The sequence below is a fragment of the Astatotilapia calliptera genome, chromosome 17 (genome assembly GCF_964374335.1).
Source record: "Astatotilapia calliptera chromosome 17, fAstCal68.1, whole genome shotgun sequence".
Lineage (NCBI taxonomy): Eukaryota > Metazoa > Chordata > Actinopteri > Cichliformes > Cichlidae > Astatotilapia > Astatotilapia calliptera.
In genome coordinates this window covers 31,883,659-31,905,645 of record NC_137438.1, presented here as the reverse complement: position 1 = coordinate 31,905,645, position 21,987 = coordinate 31,883,659, and the positions used below count along the sequence as shown (strand labels likewise).

The following is a 21,987-nucleotide window of genomic DNA, read 5'->3' as shown; positions in this document are numbered from 1 at the left end:
CGCTGCCTAGCCTTTTTGGTCTGGACCTGAATGTGGGCAGCCCATGTCAGGTCTGAGGAGATGTGGACACCAAGATACTTGAAGGACTGCACCCTCTCCACTGGAGCTCCATTGATGATAATGGGCTTGTAGTCTCTGTGCTGACCCCTTCTGAAGTCCACCACCAGCTCCTTGGTCTTGCTGACGTTCAGCTGGAGGTGGTTGTCCTGGCAACACGATGCCAGATTCTTCACTTCATCCATGTAGGCCGCCTCATCGTTGTTGGAGATGGCACCCAACACCACTGTGTCGTCAGCAAACTTCACAATGGTGTTGGAGCTATGGGTGGCCACACAGTCTGAAGTGTAGAGGGAGTAGAGCAGTGGCGAGAGGACACATCCCTGAGGTGCTCCTGTGTTGATGGTGATGCTGTTGGAGAAGCACCTGCCCACCCTCACCACCTGAGTTCTGCCAGTGAGGAAGTCCAACACCCATGCACACAGACGGCTGTTAAGTCCCAGATCCCTCAGCTTTGTGAACAGTCTGCAGGGCACTATTGTGTTAAACGCTGAACTGTAATCAACAAACAGCATTCGCACATAGTTACCCTGTTTCTTGTCCACGTGGCTGAGAGTGGTGTGTAGGACGTGGGCGATGGCATCCTCTGTGGATCTGTTGGATCTGTAGGCGAACTGCAGCGGATCTGTGGTGTCTGGGATGGCGGAGGAGATGATGTTCTTTTATCCATTTATCCATTTATCCATTTAACTAGTGGAGTCGCCCCCTGTTTGCCATCAGAAAGATTCCTACTTTCGCCTTTTTTGGTTTGGTTTCAATCAACAACACTGTTATATGACCACAAACATTTCAGATTACTATAAAAACAGGTATTTTCTCGTTATCATTTGAAAGGTTTATCCGTTAGCCTATTTTTAATTATTTAAACTGGGTTTCCATTACTTGCAACACCTTGCTAATTATTAGAGATGGGTGGGGGGAATTTAATTCAAATATCGTTAGTATCGATACCAGAGTTGGTATCGGTATCACATCGATACTAGTTTGATAGGTTTAATACTTTATTTCAATCCTCAAAGATCAGTATGCAGCTTACTTAACTGTGTTAAATAAACGACTTTTTGGAAATGAAAAAATATACTGCAAACAGATTTATAGCCTTTTAATAGCCATTAATATATTTACATTTATTTATAACCATTGAAACAACAGCACTGGCCCAAAGTGATTTAGAGACAGACACATTCACATTCCAACGCTCCACCAAATCAATTTCAAAATACAGGAAAAGATGAAAGGTGTGTTTTGTTGTATGACTAATTATTGCAGAAATTCAAAAGCGATTTAGTTGTCATTAAAATGTGTTCAGAATTTGCAAACTAATGATGATCCTTTGAAATCATGAGGTATTGGTATAGCACAAGTATACTAAGGGGTTTTCCCTACATTTTCTATGTATTTTCTCCCAAAAATGATGCTGCAGAAGCATACTGCAGCTCATAATACACTGATTTTGGAGTCACTGCTCTTTATACCTGTTATGGTCACAATAGCAGTTTAAGTAGTTAACTCAAAATGAAGAAATTGCTAGAGAAGACAGACATATAAGAACAGTCAAGTCGAAGTGGAATTAGAGTGCATTAACATAACAAGTGGGCTCAAGAAATGTTCCATTAATTAACACTGCAATCCACGAGGGAAACGTTTCCTCTCGGTTAAGCCACTTCTTACAATATCCGAGTGTTTGGAGTGCTTCTTAAAGCTTCTGAGTAAAGCTTAGGGTCAGAGTCAAATATCATTTTAAAGGTATATTGAATGATTTGTGGTACAGTCGTAAAACAAGTGGCAATCAATGTTTACTGTATATATTGTCCACAGTGATCCGTTCAGGCTTTAGATGAAAGTGAAGTTTGCAGCCCGGTGCACTGAAATTGTGAAGGTTGAATCCGAATGACCCAACGGGCCAAGGTGGAGAGGTGACGATACTGACTGTGAGAGCTGCTTTTAACGGGTAGCAACTTTTACAAGTGAAATTATTTAAAGCATGAATCATTAATCTTCATAAAGTAGTAGGCCTAGTCTGAAAGTGTTTCTTTTTTAACATAACTAAAAAATGCCTCGGGGAGGCGCTTCAGATAAATTGAGCTGGGCGGATCAAATCAAGATATCTTAGATGAAAGGGATTTTTCTCTAAAAGTTGCTTTTCTTCTTGAAATAAGTATAGATATTTTACCCAGCGGCAATTTGCTTCCTATTTGAGTCTAAACAAATTAGACTGGAAGGCATCTACTTAAATGTGCGTTGATATCACAGCGCCGCCTATGCGTAAAAATTAAAAACTGGGAAATATATTTATTAGCACGTCTTGTCGGGCGTGGCAGGCTTCTCTGCCGGGGGGTTGCTGTAACCGTAGCCTGCTCCGGGGCTGCTAGATGCTCTATGATGGATGGAGAGTGACAGATCGGGGTTAGCCGCCAGGGGAGTGCATTTTTCTTCCAGCGCACGGTCCTACCCAAGGAGAAAGCGAAGAAGGAAAGATACTGGACGCAAAGGAGGAAAGGAAGAGATACAGAGAGAGAAGAGACCGATTTCTACCCCTCCTCTTTCCTTCTCTCTCTCTTCTCTACTCCCGTGCATCACAGCCTGGTGGGCTTTACCCGGACTGCACCGCATTGACGCTGCTGCTGCTGCCGACCCAACCCAATGAATTAACATCATTCACATACTCGCAGAGGATCTGGGTTTTCGCACAGCTAGAAACTGGATGCTGTGCTGATTTGTGCGTGCATATGCAACAATTCCCTCTCTCTGGATCCGGACACTGACTCGCTGTCCTGCTAATGCCAAGACTTTGAAAACGAGGAGGAGGGGGCGTTTTGGAGATTATTGCAGCTGCAGTGCAAATAGTGCAGAAGAAGACAGTGGGATACTTTCAAGTTTGCAGAGCGAATGTAACCCTGTGCTATTTATTGTACGGTTTCCAACATGGGTGTTGACTAAAAAGAAGATTATCCCCCGAGCTCCATAGAGGTGTGATGATCATGCACTCGTGAAGATTTAAACTGCGCTCAGTAATTTCCTGGATCATGCAGATTCTGCCGCCTAGGACGTTATTCGTGTTACTGGCCCATATACATGTATTGCTATCTTTGAGAAATAATGGAGGAGTTCGGATTAAAGATGAGAGCAACAGCAGCGCGTACTCTGGCAAGACTTTCCAGGGGTCTCTCCGGGAGAGTCATCAAAACAAAGCCCGGGACCGTGCGCTCTTGCCCGAGTACGCCACAGGTGCGTCTTCGGCAGAGCTGCAGGCACAGCGGGCAATTATCAGAGGGACCCTTAACTCCACTCACCCCTGGAAGAGGGTAATTGCAGAAGAAATTCGGCGAAATGGACACAGCAAACGCGACTACAATAGGACTCTGACACCCGTGGAGGATCCCAACGCCGTCTCACATTGGGACTCGACGCGCCACCATAATAGGAGGATAAAGTTGAATGGCGGGTTTAGTAGTACGGGGACGCCAGCAGGTGGACACTACAATGCGGCTAAGCCATCTTCAATGGGTTGGGGAGACGGAGGAGGGGGACCCGAGGAGGGCGAGAGGCACAAGAGAGGCACAAAAGATGAACAGAAGAAAGCGTGGAAGAGGGGGAGAAACCGGTTGAACAAAAGCTCTGTAGTTTTGGCTCAACCTCACGCGTCACCGTGGGAACCCATGCCCAAACCGGTGGCCCTCACCTCCACCGAACTGCCCTTTGACCTCTTCACCAGGAGGAGTGAGTTTTTCACTTTCCGAGAGGAGAACCCCTGGGACGCCACGCCGATCACCCCTCCCAGCTCGCAGGATTTCGAGAACGAGATCAAGAACCCCTTTTACCCAGTGACGAGTGAGACTTACGGCGCTTACGCGATCACGTGCGTCTCCGGGGTCATTTTCCTGGTGGGCATAGCGGGAAACATTGCCATCCTGTGCATCGTGTGCCAGAACTACTACATGAAGAGTATCTCCAACTCTCTGCTGGCAAATTTAGCTGTGTGGGATTTTGTGCTCATCTTCTTCTGCCTGCCCATGGTGGTGTTCCACGAACTGACGAAGTCATGGCTGCTGGGAGAATTTGCCTGCAAAGTGGTGCCCTATGTGGAGGTAATTCTGCCCAGCTTTCATTTGTGTCTTTTTTCTGCTTTAGATTTCTCACATGCGTAGGTGAAATGTTTTGAATTGATCACTTCAGTGATATCAGATGATGAAGGGGCTCAGTCAATGTCATTTAGGTGTCATGCTCTTCGTTGCCTGCCTATATAGAGATTTAATTTAAGAGTTTGGTTTCACTTTCAAAGCACTGACAGACCTGAAAGTACACACAGTCACAGGATGACACCTCACCCAATAACAAGGCAATCTGTTTGGCACTTGTGCACCTGCTGCAACTAGACAGGAATCTCACTTAGCCCTGGAGGCATCAAACACACAAACAAGCACAGATACGCACCAGCATGTTTGACAGCCACTCGCTATCTGCCATTTACTTTGGCTCATAAACCGCTGCTTTCATCATACATACACCTGAGGAAGGCATTGCACACGCACATATACTCAGTCAGCCTCTTTCCTTGCCTTTTTTGTACCCTCCCCTTCCCACGCACCAGCATTCATAAGCAGTAGTAGTATGCTGATACCTTTCCTTTGTGTTTTTACTGCAATTACACCAGTGTCAGATTCACCCACAAGCGCAATGTCTTTTGTGTAAAACAGGGGATTCCAGCTCAGGCACAGCTTAAGCTTGCTTTGAATGGCTGTTGGCATGACCCGCCTCAAGTGAACATGAAGGGGGGAGGTTACATATGTGTTTAAAGATGCTTGATTTGAAGACGGAGAAATTGTGGGCAACCCGTCTGAGTCATGACTATGTAAGAATTATTTTGTTTGCAGCCAAAGGTAGAAAGAAAGATAAGAGTAAATGTCAGATTGTGTAACCGGGCAAGAAGCCAGAGTCAGTGATCAGAATTTAACTTCAACTCCTCCCTCCAGATGCTACAGAGCCTGCAAACAGGAAGAGCTGTTATCTAATAATATCTTACCAGCCATACAGCAAAAACCTGTTGAGATGTTAAAGATACCTATGCCTGATGTATAATCTACACTAGGGGTTTGGTTGAAAGGCCATCTGTTCAGGCCATTGAAACGGTGTCCCTTTATGTCTAAATTTGGTTTAAAAGTGAAGGTCACTCTTTTTCAACAACTACAAACTCCTCACATAATTGGCAGATTTAAACCTAGACCTAGTCCCCTTTGCTTCCTAAACTTTCACTTTTAAACAAAAAATAAGCCCTAAGAAGATAAATTTTCACCTTTTACATTTAAACCAAATGTATAGATAGAGGGGTCGCCTTTTTAAAGTGGTCAGATTTAGCCCAGGAAGATATGTTCATGGGCTTGTGGTGCATGTCGGGTATTGGTATTGGTGAATCTTATATTAGCTTTCTGAAGAGTTTCCGTTGCTTTCATGAAGTTTCCATGCAACTGTAATTAAGGGTGTTGAGACAGAGCTGAGGGCCAATTTCTAGGGCAATGCTCGAGTGTACAATGGGCTTCTAAATCAAAGACCAGTCGGTGCTTTTTCTTCATTTTAGCTCAATTGTCAGCTTATGGTCACATATGCTCACTGGCTATTATTTGTTCAGTGAAGTTATAAAGGTAAAGGTCCACTCACACTTTCCTAGAGTCTGACTGATGGAATTTTTAAAGCTGATACCGATATTTGGTGATTTAAAAAATCCGATATTTTGATATATCAGCTGGTATTTTGTTTTTTTATATTCAGACACACAAACATAAGCAGATTTTTTAAAGTCCTTTATAAGATAATATGATAATGGAGTTTAAAAAAACCTGTGAGTCTGCAGAGTGCTCCTTGGTGGAAAAATTTGTAATTTCAACACTCAAAACATAATACCATATTGTAAATACTATTATATATTTTTTTTATTTACTGTGCTAAGTGCCTTCTTTTTACTTTATATTTTATACTTTTACTACGTTTACTATGGTTATTATGTTACTGTGCTGCTTCTTGTTTTATTGCTGCTGGCCTCTGTGAACTACCAAACAAATTTCGTTGTATAACTACAATGACAATAAAGTTCTTTATCTTTATCTTATCTCATCTATAATAATAAATGCCGATACCAGTATATATCAGCAAAAGGCTAATATAGGCTGATGTATCGGTCAGGCTCTGCACTTTACTAGGCCTACATTTTTTGCAGAAGCTGCAAAAAAATGATCAATAATAAGTAGAGATTATATTTAGCATTGCATACTTACTCTTTAGTGTATAATAACATCCTCATATTTAATATCAGTCCACTGTGCACCGTGTTGCAAACACCTTGTGACTGCATATGTTTTAATTATTGGGGGATCAAAGAGAAACAGGCCCCCTACCTGTGTTATTGCATATGAGCTTCCCAGGGACCACGGGATAATATTTAATAACCTGACTAACACATATCCACCGCACAGACCAAATGGTTATTTTTAATACAGAATATGTTGTTGTGAAGTAGCTGTACACACCTGTCTCCATGTCTTAATTGCTTCATTTCAAGATGTGTTTTAATATACATATGTATCAGGACATGTGCACAGGGCGCTGTCTGTGTTCCGTGTGTGTATTTGTGCATGCATGTATCAAACAGGCTGTGAGTAATGCAGCCCAGGGCTCAATCTTTCCCTGTGGAACATTCAGCGAAACACACACACTCACCCTATGGAGTGACTTCTTTCTTCACTTAACCCAAATTGAGTCACAGGGGATATTATCATTTGAAATAAGGACACAGTCTCAGTCACACTTAGCCTGCATAAATACACAACACAGACAGACACAGAACCCCATTCAGGTATGTATTCAAATCAGGAGATTCTATAGATAATGCATGAGTGTCTGTGCAAAGAGAGGAGCCTCCCGTGGAGCTGCTTTAAGTAAATCTTGTTTTATTCAGTGCTTAGTCGAGTGTGGAATTTCTAAACCTCAAAGAGAAAGCAATTTTGGTGTGAGATGTGAGCAAACACGGAGGGAAATACTGCACAAAATAAAAATGTGAGCCAGTCTGCCAGCCCACATCATTTCAGATACAGTGCCTGTTCACACCGCACACTGCCCCTCTTGGCAGTAAGGGGACAGAGCCCCAAAAAAAGGCAAAACTAATGGACAATAATTGGGTCTTTGCACCTGGCAGTTTATTAGAATAAGACCTGAAACTAGAGTAAAATAACAAATAAATGGAGCAGTAAGCATTGTATAAGCCAGAAGGAAAAAGAAGTCATTTGTCAAGGTTGATTTAAAGCTATGCTTTTGTAAAAGAGTGATTTATATACATCTTATTAACCCCAATTAAAGAAATGCTTGTAAATCATTACAGAAAAAGGCATCTGAGATATTACAATGTCACAGAAACATTGATTGAATGTCCATCTTTTTCTGATAATATTGTGTTACTTTTTAGCATTAGGCACATGGTTTGATGGACAAAATTCAACCAAAATGCAAAATCCTACTAACTGGATCTCACACAAAATTTGTACACTTATATTTAAGCAGTCATGCAAGTATTGTACAACTGAACCCATATGCAACAGCCTAATGACTTCTCCCATTAGTAGACAGATAGATGATTGGTAATCATCATCATGGGATATACATCTCCCTAAAGATGCATTGTAATTAGTGTGATACTGGCAATCTCAATACTAGTGTAGCCATATAGCATCTGCTTAGAGCCATTAGAACCTGAACTGATTATATTTGCTATGTACAACTTGTGCTTTTATTTACTATATACATTTCTAAGTGTTTTTATGTGAGAACTTTGAGTGTGACAACAGTAACAGGACTTTAGCTCATAAAAAAAAGAATCCTTTATGATCCGTCTGTTTATTGCCTGTCTCTACTGCCGTTCATCCAACCTGTTTTCAGTCTTTCATATTTTGACCAAAACTGATTCTCTGACTATCATGAATTTCCTAACTTTTGGGATACATTAAGTATGTTCTAGCTTATCTAATTCATTGAAAGTTCCTTCTTTCTAACTCTAAGCAGAGTATATAAAAATCTATAAGGCCAATATCATCCTTCAGTTTAGGCTTAGTTTAGTTTGTGCCTTGTGTATTTGGCCTTGTTGGTATTTTCTGTAGTCGGGGCTTCAACAGGCAGACATAGACCGTTGAAGAGGCTGGAGGAAAAGAGAGTGCAAGAGAAAGCTTGAGTATGAGGAGAGAGTGAACAGGGCTGCACGGACCCACCGAGGGCCACAATGCACAGTGTCGAAATTGGCGATAATGGCAGGACATACATCAGCTTGACACATACACACTCACCGTGCACAGACTGAGCCGCAGACCCTCAGGAAACTGAATTAGAATTTGGTCTGCTCTTTATGTCTGCTGTATGAAGTACAGTAGTGGAATATAGGAAGGAATATAAAGTCAGTTGCAATTATGATTTTCTTTCTAAAGAAAGAATCCAAAATGATAGCCTTGCTAATGAAATCAAAAATATTTATCTTCATTTACCATACCGTTATGTTTAGATCTTTAGAGGTCTACCAGAGGTCATGAAATAGGAATGTCTTACTATTTACAGTTATATGTGTCCAAGCCTATGTCGGTTTAAAATCTAGGTAACCATCTAGCCTGTAGACACACACACACACACACATTCACAAAGTCAGTAGGGTGTGGTGTTTCGCCATATGGGTGGAATGGCCTTCTCCCTACTGATCACTGCCTGCGGCTGTTCTCCCCCCTCTCCTCTTCGCATCAGCTATCTGTGATTAGAAACAAGCCTTGGGACATGCACACTCACATACACTTAGAGACAGAATGAATATTACATTAATATAAACTGAAATGCAGATGTACACTTACAACGCGTAGACACTGACAAACACAAATTAAGTACACAAACACAAACTAGATCTCGCGCCCTTTGCATTCTCAGCCTGTCAGGCATGCGAGTAATTGTTAATTGGAGTATACGTATTTGAATTATTCAGAGTATGTGATTAGAAGCTCTTCATTATGCATAATGGTGAGTCCATTCAGCCAGCTCTTTGTCCATGGATGAGTAGATTTGGTGTTTTGTATGTTCAGACAAGTTCAAATAACAGCATGAAGCAAAGATCGGGGTTGCCGTTGGACGCAGTTGCCTAAATTGGTAATTACTCATGTAAATGAAATATTCATTGGGTGATTATCATTATGAATTATGTGGAGTGAAAACAAGCAGCATATCAGCTTTACATCAACATAGAATAGGTCAGCACAAAATCAGGCTTCATAGAAGAGAATAGAACATGAAAGCTGTTCTGTTTTGTATTGCTTTCAGTGTAACACTTCCAGGCAGGAATCAATGACCTGGAACAGGACTTTTCCAGTCGCCACTGTAGAATGAGAGCATTCTTTTTTTTCTTTTTTTTTTGCGTCCAGGGTAAATCTGCCACACGTCAGGATATAATTCAATGAAAGAGAAATTTATTGTCTGGAAGAAACAGACAGAAAAAAAAAAAAGAAAGCAATGACATAGATCACTGTTGCTCTTAATGTAATTAAAAAAAATACAAAGCAGCCCATTAAGTACTCATTCCCGTTCTTTGTGCATGTGTAATGCACAATGTAGTGTATTGCACATACACACTTTTTATATATTTGTTTCCGAAGCTTTTGAACACGTGTTCTTTCATCACAAGAGCAAAATCGTGTAAGCCACAACTACTGAGCAACGTCATCCACAGACGACAGCTTTGGAAACATAAATGGACCACATGTTTTTTTGTTGTTGTTGTTTTAATAAACCATTGGAAGTATGTTTTTTTATTCTGTTTTTTAAAGATTACTTTATTGAAACTGAGATTACCAGTACCAGTCATACAGTCTGTAGGAAATGGCAGTAGAGGGCATTGGAGGATGGGCTGCTGTCCTCCTTAATGCAGGGCCTTTTACATCAAATTAATGCCTTATTTTTCCACGCTAATGTGCTATTATTCAAAACATGTCTCTGCAACAACCTGAAATGCCATTGCAATATTCAGTGATAATTGGCAAAATGAACTGCTCCTTCTCCACCACTCTATTTTACATAAGAGTGAGATACACAGCATAGTGTATTGGAAAAAACATAACGTGCTAATTGCTCGCTACTTTTAAAAGGATGACTTAAACACAGTACGAAATAATTATCTTTGTTAATATTTCCTCTTTTTTTCTAAATGAAGAAGTGACTAGTTACTTGTCTTTTTCAGCACAGTTAGCTTGTTTTAACATCAACTCTATAGCAGAACACCACTGAGTAGCAGCTTGAGAGCTCCAGCAGAGCCTTACTGCCTCAGCTGACTACGGCAGCCTGCAGCACCCAATGTGCCGCTGAACTCCATTTACCCAAGATGGATTTCAACATGAATAGTGGACTCCTGCAGCATTCTCAGTGCTGAATATCATGGATGATGTTTGAATTTCTGTTGATATAACTTCTACCCTTAATAAAGAATAAGTAGACGTCCAGCCTTTAGTTGCACTATATGGACAGAAGTGCTGGAACATCTGCAAGTTAAATCTACAGTAGCTACTCTGTTGAAACCCATACCGTAAAGTTTTCAGTGCACACTTTTATCATTCTTGATGAATCCTGATGATTTATTGTCGTCACCCCACCGGGCAGCTGGGGAGTGGCGTGACAGCACGGCCACACTGGTCCTGACAGACTAGACAGTCATTAGAACAGCTTTGTAAATAATCTACTAATATGTAGTGTGTTGAATCCTATCAAAGACAAAAGAACTCATAAAACCAATATTTTGTTTTTGCTATTATATTTATTGCATTTCCTCCTCCAAACTGTGTTACCCCTTTGGTTTGAGAGGCTAGCAACACATTACCTGGTAACAGTAGCGTCACCGGCCTCTGCCTGTGTGTTTACAATGATTTTGTCAAGTTAGGGCTAGTTAGGTTTTTTCCTATAATTCAGTTCAGTTCAGTTTTATTTGTATATCGCCAGATCACAACAACAGTCAAGGCACTATAGTCCAAAGACGTGCATATTAGATGAAGTGATGATTCTACATTAGCATTACATTAGTGTGCCTGAATGATTGTCTGTCTCTTTTTATGTGCCCCGTGATAGGGTACACCCAACGCAAGTTACCAGTCTGTCTGCCAAAGTCAGCTGGGATAGCTTTCAGTCACCTATAACTTAAGAAAATGGATGGACTCACGGAAGATAACAGAAAACAAGCAATAGATATTTAACAGCAGAAGCTGTTTTTGTTTTGCTAGCATGAGCAGGTCCACAAGGTTGGATTTTGTCTGCTATTACCCTCCATATACATCAACCATATAGAAAGATAATTTCAAAAATTCAGCATAAACATGGGCATGAGCAGAGGACCTGCCTTCTAACCCTGATCTATCCACTGTCTCTGTTGCTCATGCAGCCCACCTGATGGATGGTTGCTGTCATTGGCAGGGTCTCTCTGGTTAGAGTTATGGTCTTCTGGAGCCTGCACTGGGTCACACACTCCTGTAAGAGAAAAGCAATGCAGGTGGAATAACCCTTTGGCTCATTACTACCAGACTGGTTGTCTATGTGTGTGGTTGTGTTTGCGCATTGTTGTGTTTCGACATTAGCCCATTCATCACTTGATAACACCCATTACCCTCTGACAGTGGCTGTAGTCACAGTATGGCCCCAAATGCTCCACCAGTCCTTGTTAAGAGCCAATTAATAACTTGAGCCTTTGTACCACCAGCTCACAAGACCTTTAATCAGCAACTTAATGGGCCGTTATTAAAAAACAGCACCAGGGGAAAATGTCTTTCTCACCTGCTGTGCAGATGGACTGCCAGAATTTTAAAAACACGTGTTGTAGATGAAAGGCCTTTTCATGGCTTTGTTTTTTTTTTTCTGAGCTCTTGAAGTCCAAGGTTGAGAAGCAATTCATCATATAAAGTGGAAAAACTGCATTGACCTCTTTTGCAAATTGTCTAGATTAGATTAGATTAGATAGAACTTTATTAATCCCTCGGGTGGGTTCCTCTGGGAAATTCGATAAAATCAGGTCTATCATCAGGTGGTAACAGGTGGTTTTGATATTATTTGATATTTGGTATTATTTGGTAGTTAGGGGTTCCAATCACAGAACTAAAGGGAATCATAAAGTCAATTTTTGTTTCTATTATTAAATACAGTTGTGGTCAGAAGTCTACATACTCCCATCATGTGCATTAAAATGCTAATTTGGGGCTTTTAATAATTTCTTTGAACTGCTCTTTTCCAGGGTGAAGATGGTTCAGCATGCATCTTTAATGATTTTCTCTTGGATTTTTCTCTAATCCGCACAGGGCAAAAGTATACAGATGTGTGGTTCATTCTCATGGGAATACCCAACTCTGTGCAAGTTTTCTAGCTGATATGAACTTGAAGAATTTGGAAGTAGTCGTCCTTTATCATTCCATCCACTTTGTGCAATGTACCAGTACCACTGGCAGCAAAACAGCGCTACCACCACCGTGCTTAACAATTTGTACAGTGTTTTGAGGACTGAATGCCTCATCTTTACTCCTCCAAACAAACCTTTTCTCATTGTGACCAAACAGCTTGTTGTTCTCAATTGACTGTAAAGCTTTTCTCCAGACAGCATTTGGCTTGTTTGTTTGAGCAGCTGCAAATTTTTGTCGAGCTTGAAGGTGTCAGTTTTGGAGTAGGGGCTTCTTTCTTGCTTGGCACCCTCTTAGTCCATGACCATGTACAACTCACTTCACTATGGACAGTGACGCTGGTGTTCCAGCAGTTTCCAGGTTATGGTTCCTGGGTTGTTCCTGATTATCCTAAATTTTGTCTCATTTGAGGTCGACGGTTTGTGCAAAGTGGTTAAACATCTGTAACTTGTACTTGCTTACAATTGTTTGAACTATAATCTTGGAATCTCCAATTATTTATAAATGTATCTAAGAAACTTTTTCAACTTGTGATTTGTCCTTCTTAGATCTTTATTGAGTTCCTCTGCTTGACTGATACTCGGTATCGGAAAGAAAAGAAAAAAAATAACTATGATTCTAAAAATCTCAAGCTATTCCTTTAGAAAGAGACAGGAGGTATAAAATCAATAGGAGTGTACATATATTATTTATTTGGGGTTTTTTTATTTCAGAGCATTACTGTTGCAGGATTTCTGTCCCTGAAGCTAACAGACCTGTTGTCTTGCCTGCAGGTAAACTGAACATGACAAGGTCAATGCTGCTGGTTGGGATAAATGCCACATTAACATTGTTAATCATTCTGAGGATGTCGTGGGTTATTTCTTTCTTTCTGTCACTCAGTGAGTTAGACTCACTGACGTGTTTCTCTGCTATTGTTCAGCTCTCATTCTCTCTCTTTCCCTTTCATTCTCTGACTCCCTCTTTACTTTCCATTCCTCTTCTGCCTCTGTTTCTCATTCTCTCATTTGCATTTCCCCCTTCCACAAACACACTGACAGCTTCACCCCCCTAAACCCTCCACCCCCACCCGCCCTGACTGTTGGACTCTCTCTCTCTCTCATCCGGTACAAAGCTATGCTTGTTCATCTTGCCCTTGCTCTCCGCCCTGACATGCTGATCAAAGCTTGGTTGCCTTTAAAACCAATTTCAGGCCTGTTGTTCTATTTATGAAATATTCAGCATTTGCAACTACCTGTTCTTGTGTACGCGATGGATATTTGTGTCTGTCAGAAGTGGGTCAGACACAGAGACTAATATGATGTTTCACAATAATAAAGGTAGAAAAAAATGGAGAAAAACACTGGTTTAAACAGCAGGTTGGTGGACTCAAAGCCAGAGGTGTGCGCCTGAGATGACCAATTAGGAATATACCATCTCACAGACTTCTGAAACTGAGCATTTAGATGAGTCTGAAGTCTGAACCTTTGGCCTCTGGCTATGTTTAATATGGGCATCCACCACTGTAACCAGTATATGACAGAAAGAAAAAAGAAAAATAATCTATACAACATATTCAAATGTTAAATAGTGGATTTAAATGCAATCAGCTATTATTTGAGTGCAAAAACACCTTTTTGTTCTACAGGGTGGGCCACTTATATTTGGATACACCGTAATAACATGGGAATGGTTGGTGATATCAAAGTCCTGTTTGTGGCACATTAGTATATGTGAGGGGGCAAATTCCTCAAGATGGGTGGTGACCATGGTGGCCATTTAGAAGTCGGCCATCTTGGAATACAACTTTTGTTTTTTCAATAGGAAGATGGCCATGTGACACTTCAAACTTATTGGTAATGTCACAAGAAAAACAATATTGTGCTTGGTTTCAACGTAACTTTATTCTTTCATGGGTTATTTACAAGTTTCTATTGGTTCACAGCCATTGACATGTCAAAGTGGTTAACACGTGAGGAGCGAATCGAAATTGTGTTGATATCTGGTGAACGCAGTAACCGGGTAATTTTAGCAGATTTCAATGCAAGACGCCCTACGAGACCACCCATCTCCCATGCTACTGTTAGCAAACTGCTTGCTAAGTTTCGTGAAACTGGTTCAGTGTTGGATTTGCCAAAATGTGGACGCAAGAAAACTGTCACTAATGAAGAAACATCAGTGGCTGTCCTAGCTTCATTCAGCAAGAGCCCACAGCGTAGCACTCGCCGCATGTCACTGGAGAGTGGCATTAGTTGAACATCCCTTTGGCGGATATTAGCTACTCACAAATGGCACCCTTACAAACTCCAGCTACTGCAGCATCTTAACGAGGATGACCCAGATCGGTGCACAGAATTTGCAGAATGGGCAAAACAAAAATTGGAACAGGACCCTCAGTTCACGCAGAAGATTTTGTTCAGAGATGAGGCAAACTTTTATGTGAATGGTGAAGTTAACAAACAAAACCACCGCTATTGGGCTGACACTAACCCACAATGGATGGATCCCTCCAAGACTGTTGGAACAACAAAAGTGATGGTTTGGTGTGGTATATGGGGTACAACGATAGTGGGTCCATTCTTCATCAATGGAAACCTCAAGGTCACTGGATATTTGTAATTGCTTCCTGATGATGTGTTTCCCTCTTTATGCACTGAAGCTGGTATGTTCCCTGAGTTTTTCCAGCAAGATGGTGCACCACCACATTATGGGTGCCAGGTCCGAGCATTCCTAGATGAACAGTTTCCTGGAAAGTGGATTGGTCATCATGGGCCAGTTGAATGGCCCCCATGGTCTCCCGATCTGACCCCCTTAGACTTTTATCTTTGGGGTCATCTGAAGGCAATTGTCTATGGTGTGAAGAGGTGAGTTGTACAGCACCTGAAACTACAGATACTGGATGCCTATGCTGGCATTTCTCCTGCGGTGTTGCTATCAGTGTGTGAAGAGTGGGAGAAGAGGGTTGCATTGACAATCCAACACAATGGGCAGCACATTGAACACATGTTATAAGTGGTCAGAAACTTGTAAATAACCCATGAAAGAATAAAGTTACGTTGAAACCAAGCACACCATTGTTTTTCTTGTCACATTACCAATAAGTTTGAAGTGTCACATGGCCCTCTTCCTATTGAAAAAACAAAAGTTGTATCCAAGATGGCCAACTTCTAAATGGCCATCATGGTCACCACCCATCTTGAGGAGTTTGCCCCCTCACATATACTAATGTGCTACAAACAGGACTTTGATATCACCAACCATTCCCATTTTATTACGGTGTATCCATATAAATGGCCCACCCTGTACATCAAACATCGTGTTTTATGCCTAACATGCATCCCTGCATAGTATGTACACTCAAGAGTGCAGTAGGGCAATAGCAGAATGCAATTTCAGTAAGTGGCATCCACAGTGACGCATGAATCAAACGAGCAGAGTTGCTCTGTGCCTGTACTGCAGCAACATTTGAAGGGTGTGCTTTTTTTTTTTTTTTTTTGCATTTTGTTCATGCTGTAGATGAACAGCATGGGGCTGTCAAATCCTGCTTAAATTTCACTGCTATAACAGCTCCAGACTGACACTCATCTCTATTACAAGAAGCAGACAGTTGTGCTGTATAAAAACTTGCAGGACTAAGTGTAAGATGACATCTGCCAAGTGTGCTCAAAATTTGACAAACCAAACCAACTAATGGATTAATCGGTTCAGAGTTTGACAAGAAATCATACACAAGATGCTCTAAAAGGAACACGTCTTTCACTACATCCTAAATACACTCAGAAACAAACCAGTGGCAGTTGCAATATTTTGGCACAACAAGTAATAAAACCCCCAGCTCCCAAATGCAGTCACATTCATCACAGCTACTGTTCAGAAAGCATACACCTCCCTCATGGTTATGACCCTTTATGAGCCTGCTTAGACCTCCATGTGTATCAGGGTCAGCGTGTGTGCGTGTTCCTGTTTGAACATCTATATCTATCCAGGAAATATGTGTTTAGAACATTAAAGTCAGCTCAAAGGGGCCATCTGGGAAGCTGGCTGTTATAATTAAATTGGATATGAAGGGGCAGGAGTGGAAGCAGTGTTGTATGAGGAAGGACAGAGGGTCAGGGGATGTTAAGGCTGCACATGCTCCAGCTGCAGAGGACCATTTTGCAGGGTCCACACTGTGCCAAAACGATGGCTAATCCAACAGATGTTTTCAGGTGTTGGCGAAATTTGACAATTCTCATATCTAAAAGGCAGACATAGTGCCAAATAATTAGCTGTTGTGTGCAGATTTTGAATGAGAAATGAACAGGAAAGCATAATATTTTTGGAAGTTTGCTAATTAGATTGTTATTAAACACTAGGTGTAAAGATTCTTTTGAACGAGTGACTCCAGCAACAACAGCTTTTTTCGAAATCCTCCCTTGATATGTAGGTGTGGTGTCTAACTGTCTGCTTTCAGTTCACACACACACACGCATCAAGGGATACTACAGTGTTAATCACAGCTTAGAGCCTTCCACTGTGCCTCTGCTGCCCCACTGCATGTAATTGTGCCACTGTCAGGTGTACCTAACAGCCGGTACCATTACACTTTGTCCTGCTGTCTTTCTATTGGTGGCGGCTGATTTTTCAGCTGGTGAAAGTTGATGTGTTTGTGTGCGATGCAGAGAAACACATTTGTTTACTCTACACGAAGCAGCCCTTCTTCAAGATTCTGAAATATAATTTCTCCATTTAAGATAATTTAGTATCTTTTCTTTGTTATGCTCGATAGCCTGGCAGCCGGGAGTATAACTTTGCAGAGTGTCACAGGCGAATCAGAATTGAAAACAGATAAGCCCATCCGCCTGTTGAAATGACTTTAGATAATCACTTGTGTAAGGCCAGTGTTAGCACAAGCTCTTTTATCCTAATTTCCCCCTCATGCATTCTGTGCTGATGCACAATTTCAAGATATGAGCAACGCTCCTGAGGCAATGCATTTTAGTCAGCTAAGGCCTCTGGATATACGCAGTGTTACGTGTCATGTTAATTTCTGAATAATGTTTAAAGGGCTTCTCTTTGTCGGTTTGCTCAGGTGGCCTCCCTGGGTGTGACCACCTTCACCCTGTGTGCTCTGTGCATCGACCGCTTCCGTGCAGCCACCAATGTCCAGATGTACTACGAGATGATAGAGAACTGCACATCTACTACTGCCAAGCTAGCCGTCATCTGGATCGGCGCCCTCCTCTTGGCACTCCCGGAACTCCTCATTCGACAGCTTGTGGCAGAGGACACGGGAATCCCAGATGAGCCCCCTGTGGAACGCTGCATTATCAGGATATCCACTTCACTGCCTGACATGCTCTATGTGCTGGGCCTGACGTACGAGGGTGCTCGGCTGTGGTGGTGCTTTGGCTGCTACTTTTGTCTCCCCACTCTCTTTACAATCGGGTGCTCATTAGTGACGGCGCGCAAGATTCGGCATGCAGAACAGGCCAGCGTGCGCAGCAACAAGAAGCAGATCCGGTTAGAGAGCCAGATGAACTGCACAGTCGTCGCGTTGGCGATCGTCTACGGCGCGTGCGTGGTGCCTGAGAACATCTGCAACATAGTTTCTGCCTACATGGCGGCCGGAGTTCCTGAGCATACCATGTCCGTGCTCCATCTCCTCTCCCAGCTGCTGCTCTTTTGTCGGGCCGCCGTGACGCCGGCACTGCTGCTCCTCTTGTGTCGTCCGCTAGGCAGGGCATTCCTGGACTGCTGCTGTTGCTGCTGCTGCTGTAACCACGCCCCCTCCTCAGCCACAGCGAGTGACGACAATGAACACGAGTGCACTACTGAGCTGGAGCTGTCGCCGTTCAGCACCATCCGCAGGGAGCTGAGTAACTACACACCTGCTGGGTCCAACTGCTAGACTGACATTACCATCAGGGAAGGTGATGTCACTAGCCTGATATCTGCCTGTGGCTAGTATTTCTCAAGACTCGGCTAGGAGAGATTTGCCTTACCTAGTCCACTTACATCTCTAAATGGGTGCATGAAGGAAGTTGGGTGCTCTAAATATGTTCATCCTGTTATTCAAGATCATCAACTTTACAATATTTGTATAACTGTTTTTCCAGGACATTTAAGAAAAGGCAAAGTTGTCTTTCCACTCTTGCCATGGGGTGCTTCTAAAATTTGGTCAGTACTTATTTTTAGCAGTCCTGCCTGAAACCTTTAAGACTTACTCACTTCCCTTTTGTAGGCCCTGTTTAGCTAAATGTTTTGGGACAGTTGTAATGACCTCCTAACCAGTTGAGGCCTGGTTCTTCACAAGTTAAAGAAATAATCTAATTTGGAGTATTTACACTGTAAATACGTCACAACAAGTAGGGTCTTTCAGTTGTTTGTGATAACAAATGTGGATTTGGCAACCACGAAACAAAAACACGTCCAAGAAAATAATCAATGCTAATCACCTCCCAAATATGTCATAAGATAAGATAAGATAAGATAACCTTTATTAGTCCCACACGTGGGAAATTTGTTTTGTCACAGCAGGAAGTGGACAGTGCAAAAGTTATGAGGCAAAAATTAGAATACAATAAGAATAAATACAGTACACAACTGTACAGTCATAGTTGAAATTATAGAGAATTAGCTAATTACTCATGAAGTGCACCTTGTATAGTAACTCAGACACAACATCTAAGCAGTATCACCTAAACATGTAGGCTCACACTGCCCATAAGAAGTACAGCTAAGTTTACAACCTACATCAGGTGTCAGTTTATGCTTCGTGTAATGGTGCACATATGGGAACAAGGCTTATGATAATTAAACTAGGAAAGGCCATCTCAGCAGTAATGGTAGTTTGCGAAAGGAAAACACAGGGAGGAGGTTTCACTGGAGAATCCAAATGTACACAGCCACACTTACATTGTATATTGAAAAATATCCGCTTGACTCGAGCGAAGCTGGGCTGGTCTCAGAGTACAACAAACACGGACGTGTGGGAGTGGACTAATTGAAATCAAATTAGCGTTGCATGAAGTGGAATGGGATTGAATGAAACAATGCAGACTGAATTGAATACGAATAGACCGGAAATTAATGGAACGTAACACCGTGAAATGTAACTGAAAGGGACGGACTCGGCACGAAGTGGACTGAGATAGAAGTATCTGCACTACACTGTTGTATGATGTTACGCCTTACACGTTGGGCTGTATATATACTGTACACTTTCTTTGGTGCTCTTATGATGAATGCGCTGTAAACAACAGATCCATAGGTTCGACTTAGAATCACAAGAAATTTAGCTGCATACTTTGTTTCAGGTCAAGAAGACGGATTACAGTTACCTGGGACTCTTGAATAATGTAAAAGATGAACAAAATCAACAAAGAGTATCACCGAGCTGCTACATTCAGTTACTACCTTTATTCAGAGTGACACAACTAAGAATATAGTGGCACTTTCTTTTACAGTGTAGCCCTTACTGGTGTTTACAGATGAATCAAAATATTAGTTACTTAACACTGTACAGTTTGGTAGATACAATAAATAACTAGTGCACACATTTTATCATTGTTGTTTTATAACACATAACTAATTATGTAAGATATTAAAAAAGGCAATAATTTTCTGTCAATAATTCAATACTTAAACCATATAACACCATATTATTTAAAAAAAAATAAGTGAAACATTGTAAATACTAGGGAACTGTTGTTGAAGCAAGTATACATTTGCACCAACAACTACAAAGGTCATAGTAAATACAAAGCAGCTCTTATTTTTGTTATTTATCCATCCATCCATCTTCATCCGCTTTATCCAGGGCCGGGTCGCGGGGGCAGCAGCCTAAGCAGAGAAGCCCAGACCTCCCTCTCCCCAGCCATCTCCTCCAGCTTATCCGGGGGAACACCAAGGAGTTCCCAGGCCAGCCGAGAAATATAATCTCTCCAGCGTGTCCTGGGTCTGCCCCGGGGCCTTTTGTTATTTATTTACAGGTTATTTATTTACTATTTCTGAACTGTAAAACAAAGTGCTACTATTAACCCTATGGCAGGACCAGGACCACTGGCTAAACCCCCTACCCTGACTGGTAATTGTCCAGTCATACTTCTGCATCTGTAAATAGACACATTTTGAGCTTTGGCAACAGATAAAAGATGGGTGTAGCTACTGTAGTATCACCTGTTGGTTTCTGAATGTTTCTGCCATCGTTACCTTGGTTGCAAAAATCCAGATGTGACAAAGAGGGCAGAAGGCTCACTGGGCTAATTACTTGTGATTGGCAGCTCATTAGCTAATGGTTGTTCAGTTTCATACCACAGATAACCCCCCATTTTTAAACATAGTATGACCAAGATAAAGAAAAATATAGGGTTAATTTTTCACTCAGTATCACTCAGAATGAGTGACTGAGCCCATAAATTCAACAGGAAAGTGTTACAGAGGTCAAGGCACACAGCTCTTTTCCCCCACACTTTTGTAGGACTGTAAATTTGCTTTTTTGTTTTCACAGATTTATCCCTCTGATGGCCTTCAGACAGGGTTTCAGCCATTTACGTATTAGCTTAATTGTTCTGATATGAAAGCTACGTCCATGTTTTATACTATTTATAGTCATGCTCATTATTTAAATGCACTTAAGATAATAAAAAAAAGATTTATTTGCCTGCAGTGTGTGTTTTTGGGTTTAGTCTTTTAGCAAGAGCAAGATCAGCTAATAGTTAGGACAGCAGTTTTTCATTAAAATGATCAGGAAGGAAGCTGAAGACAGCATTTTCAACCAATTAGTGCTACTTACAATAACATCTTAGTTAAGCTAGCTGAGCTAGCTAGCTGCACCAGTTTTAATCTGCTAATTACAGTAGCAGTTGTAAATGGTGAGCCCTGTTACCGTTTCTAACTTGTGATCCATTTGGTGTGACATTTTGTCATACTGGCTACCGTTTAGCAGTAGTATACAACGAAAGATTGTAAAGAGACATATTTGAACCCAAACCATGAAATTTTCCTGAATTAGGGATGTTTGTGGCTAATTGACAGGTTGCTAAAACATATTATTAATATCTTTTTAGTGAACAACGACAATTATATTAATAAAATGATGCACTTTGAGTGGAAGCTGTAAAGGAGGAAAGGGGAAAGTAAATAAATGACAGCCATGCTAACCTGCGCTGTCCTGCAACACTGCAAAAAGGTGCGGGGAGATAGTTGTATGTAAACCTTGTCAGAATAAACTGAAACTATAATCAAGCAACTGAAGCCAGATGTATCCATATGGAAGAAACCAAGTCTACTACTGCTAGCGCTGCTAAGGTTAGCCAAACTCAGCAAAGTAATCTGAGTGTGCATGCTGCACAGCTTAGGAACATTCAAAACATGATTTGATTAACTAGGAACGTCATTTTTATATATGATTTCTAAAACACACAAATTTTTTGTTTTTGGCTCACGTTCAACTTCATGTGCTCAGTTTAAATGTTTTTAAACATTAGTTGAATAGTCTAATAGGTAGCAAGTCAGTCACTAGAAATATCCC

At 41.5% G+C, this 21,987-nt stretch overlaps 1 protein-coding gene across 1 annotated transcript; it reads left to right on the top strand.

Annotated features, from left to right (window-relative positions):
• The first annotated feature begins 2,588 nt into the window (after window positions 1–2,588).
• Window positions 2,589–18,908, top strand: gpr37b (G protein-coupled receptor 37b). The gene is made up of 2 exons (XM_026147924.2): window positions 2,589–4,145; window positions 17,545–18,908. The coding sequence occupies exons 1-2, from the start codon at window positions 3,084–3,086 to the stop codon at window positions 18,361–18,363; spliced, it is 1,881 nt and encodes a 626-aa protein (XP_026003709.1). The 5' UTR covers window positions 2,589–3,083; the 3' UTR covers window positions 18,364–18,908.
• The last annotated feature ends 3,079 nt before the right edge of the window (window positions 18,909–21,987 follow it).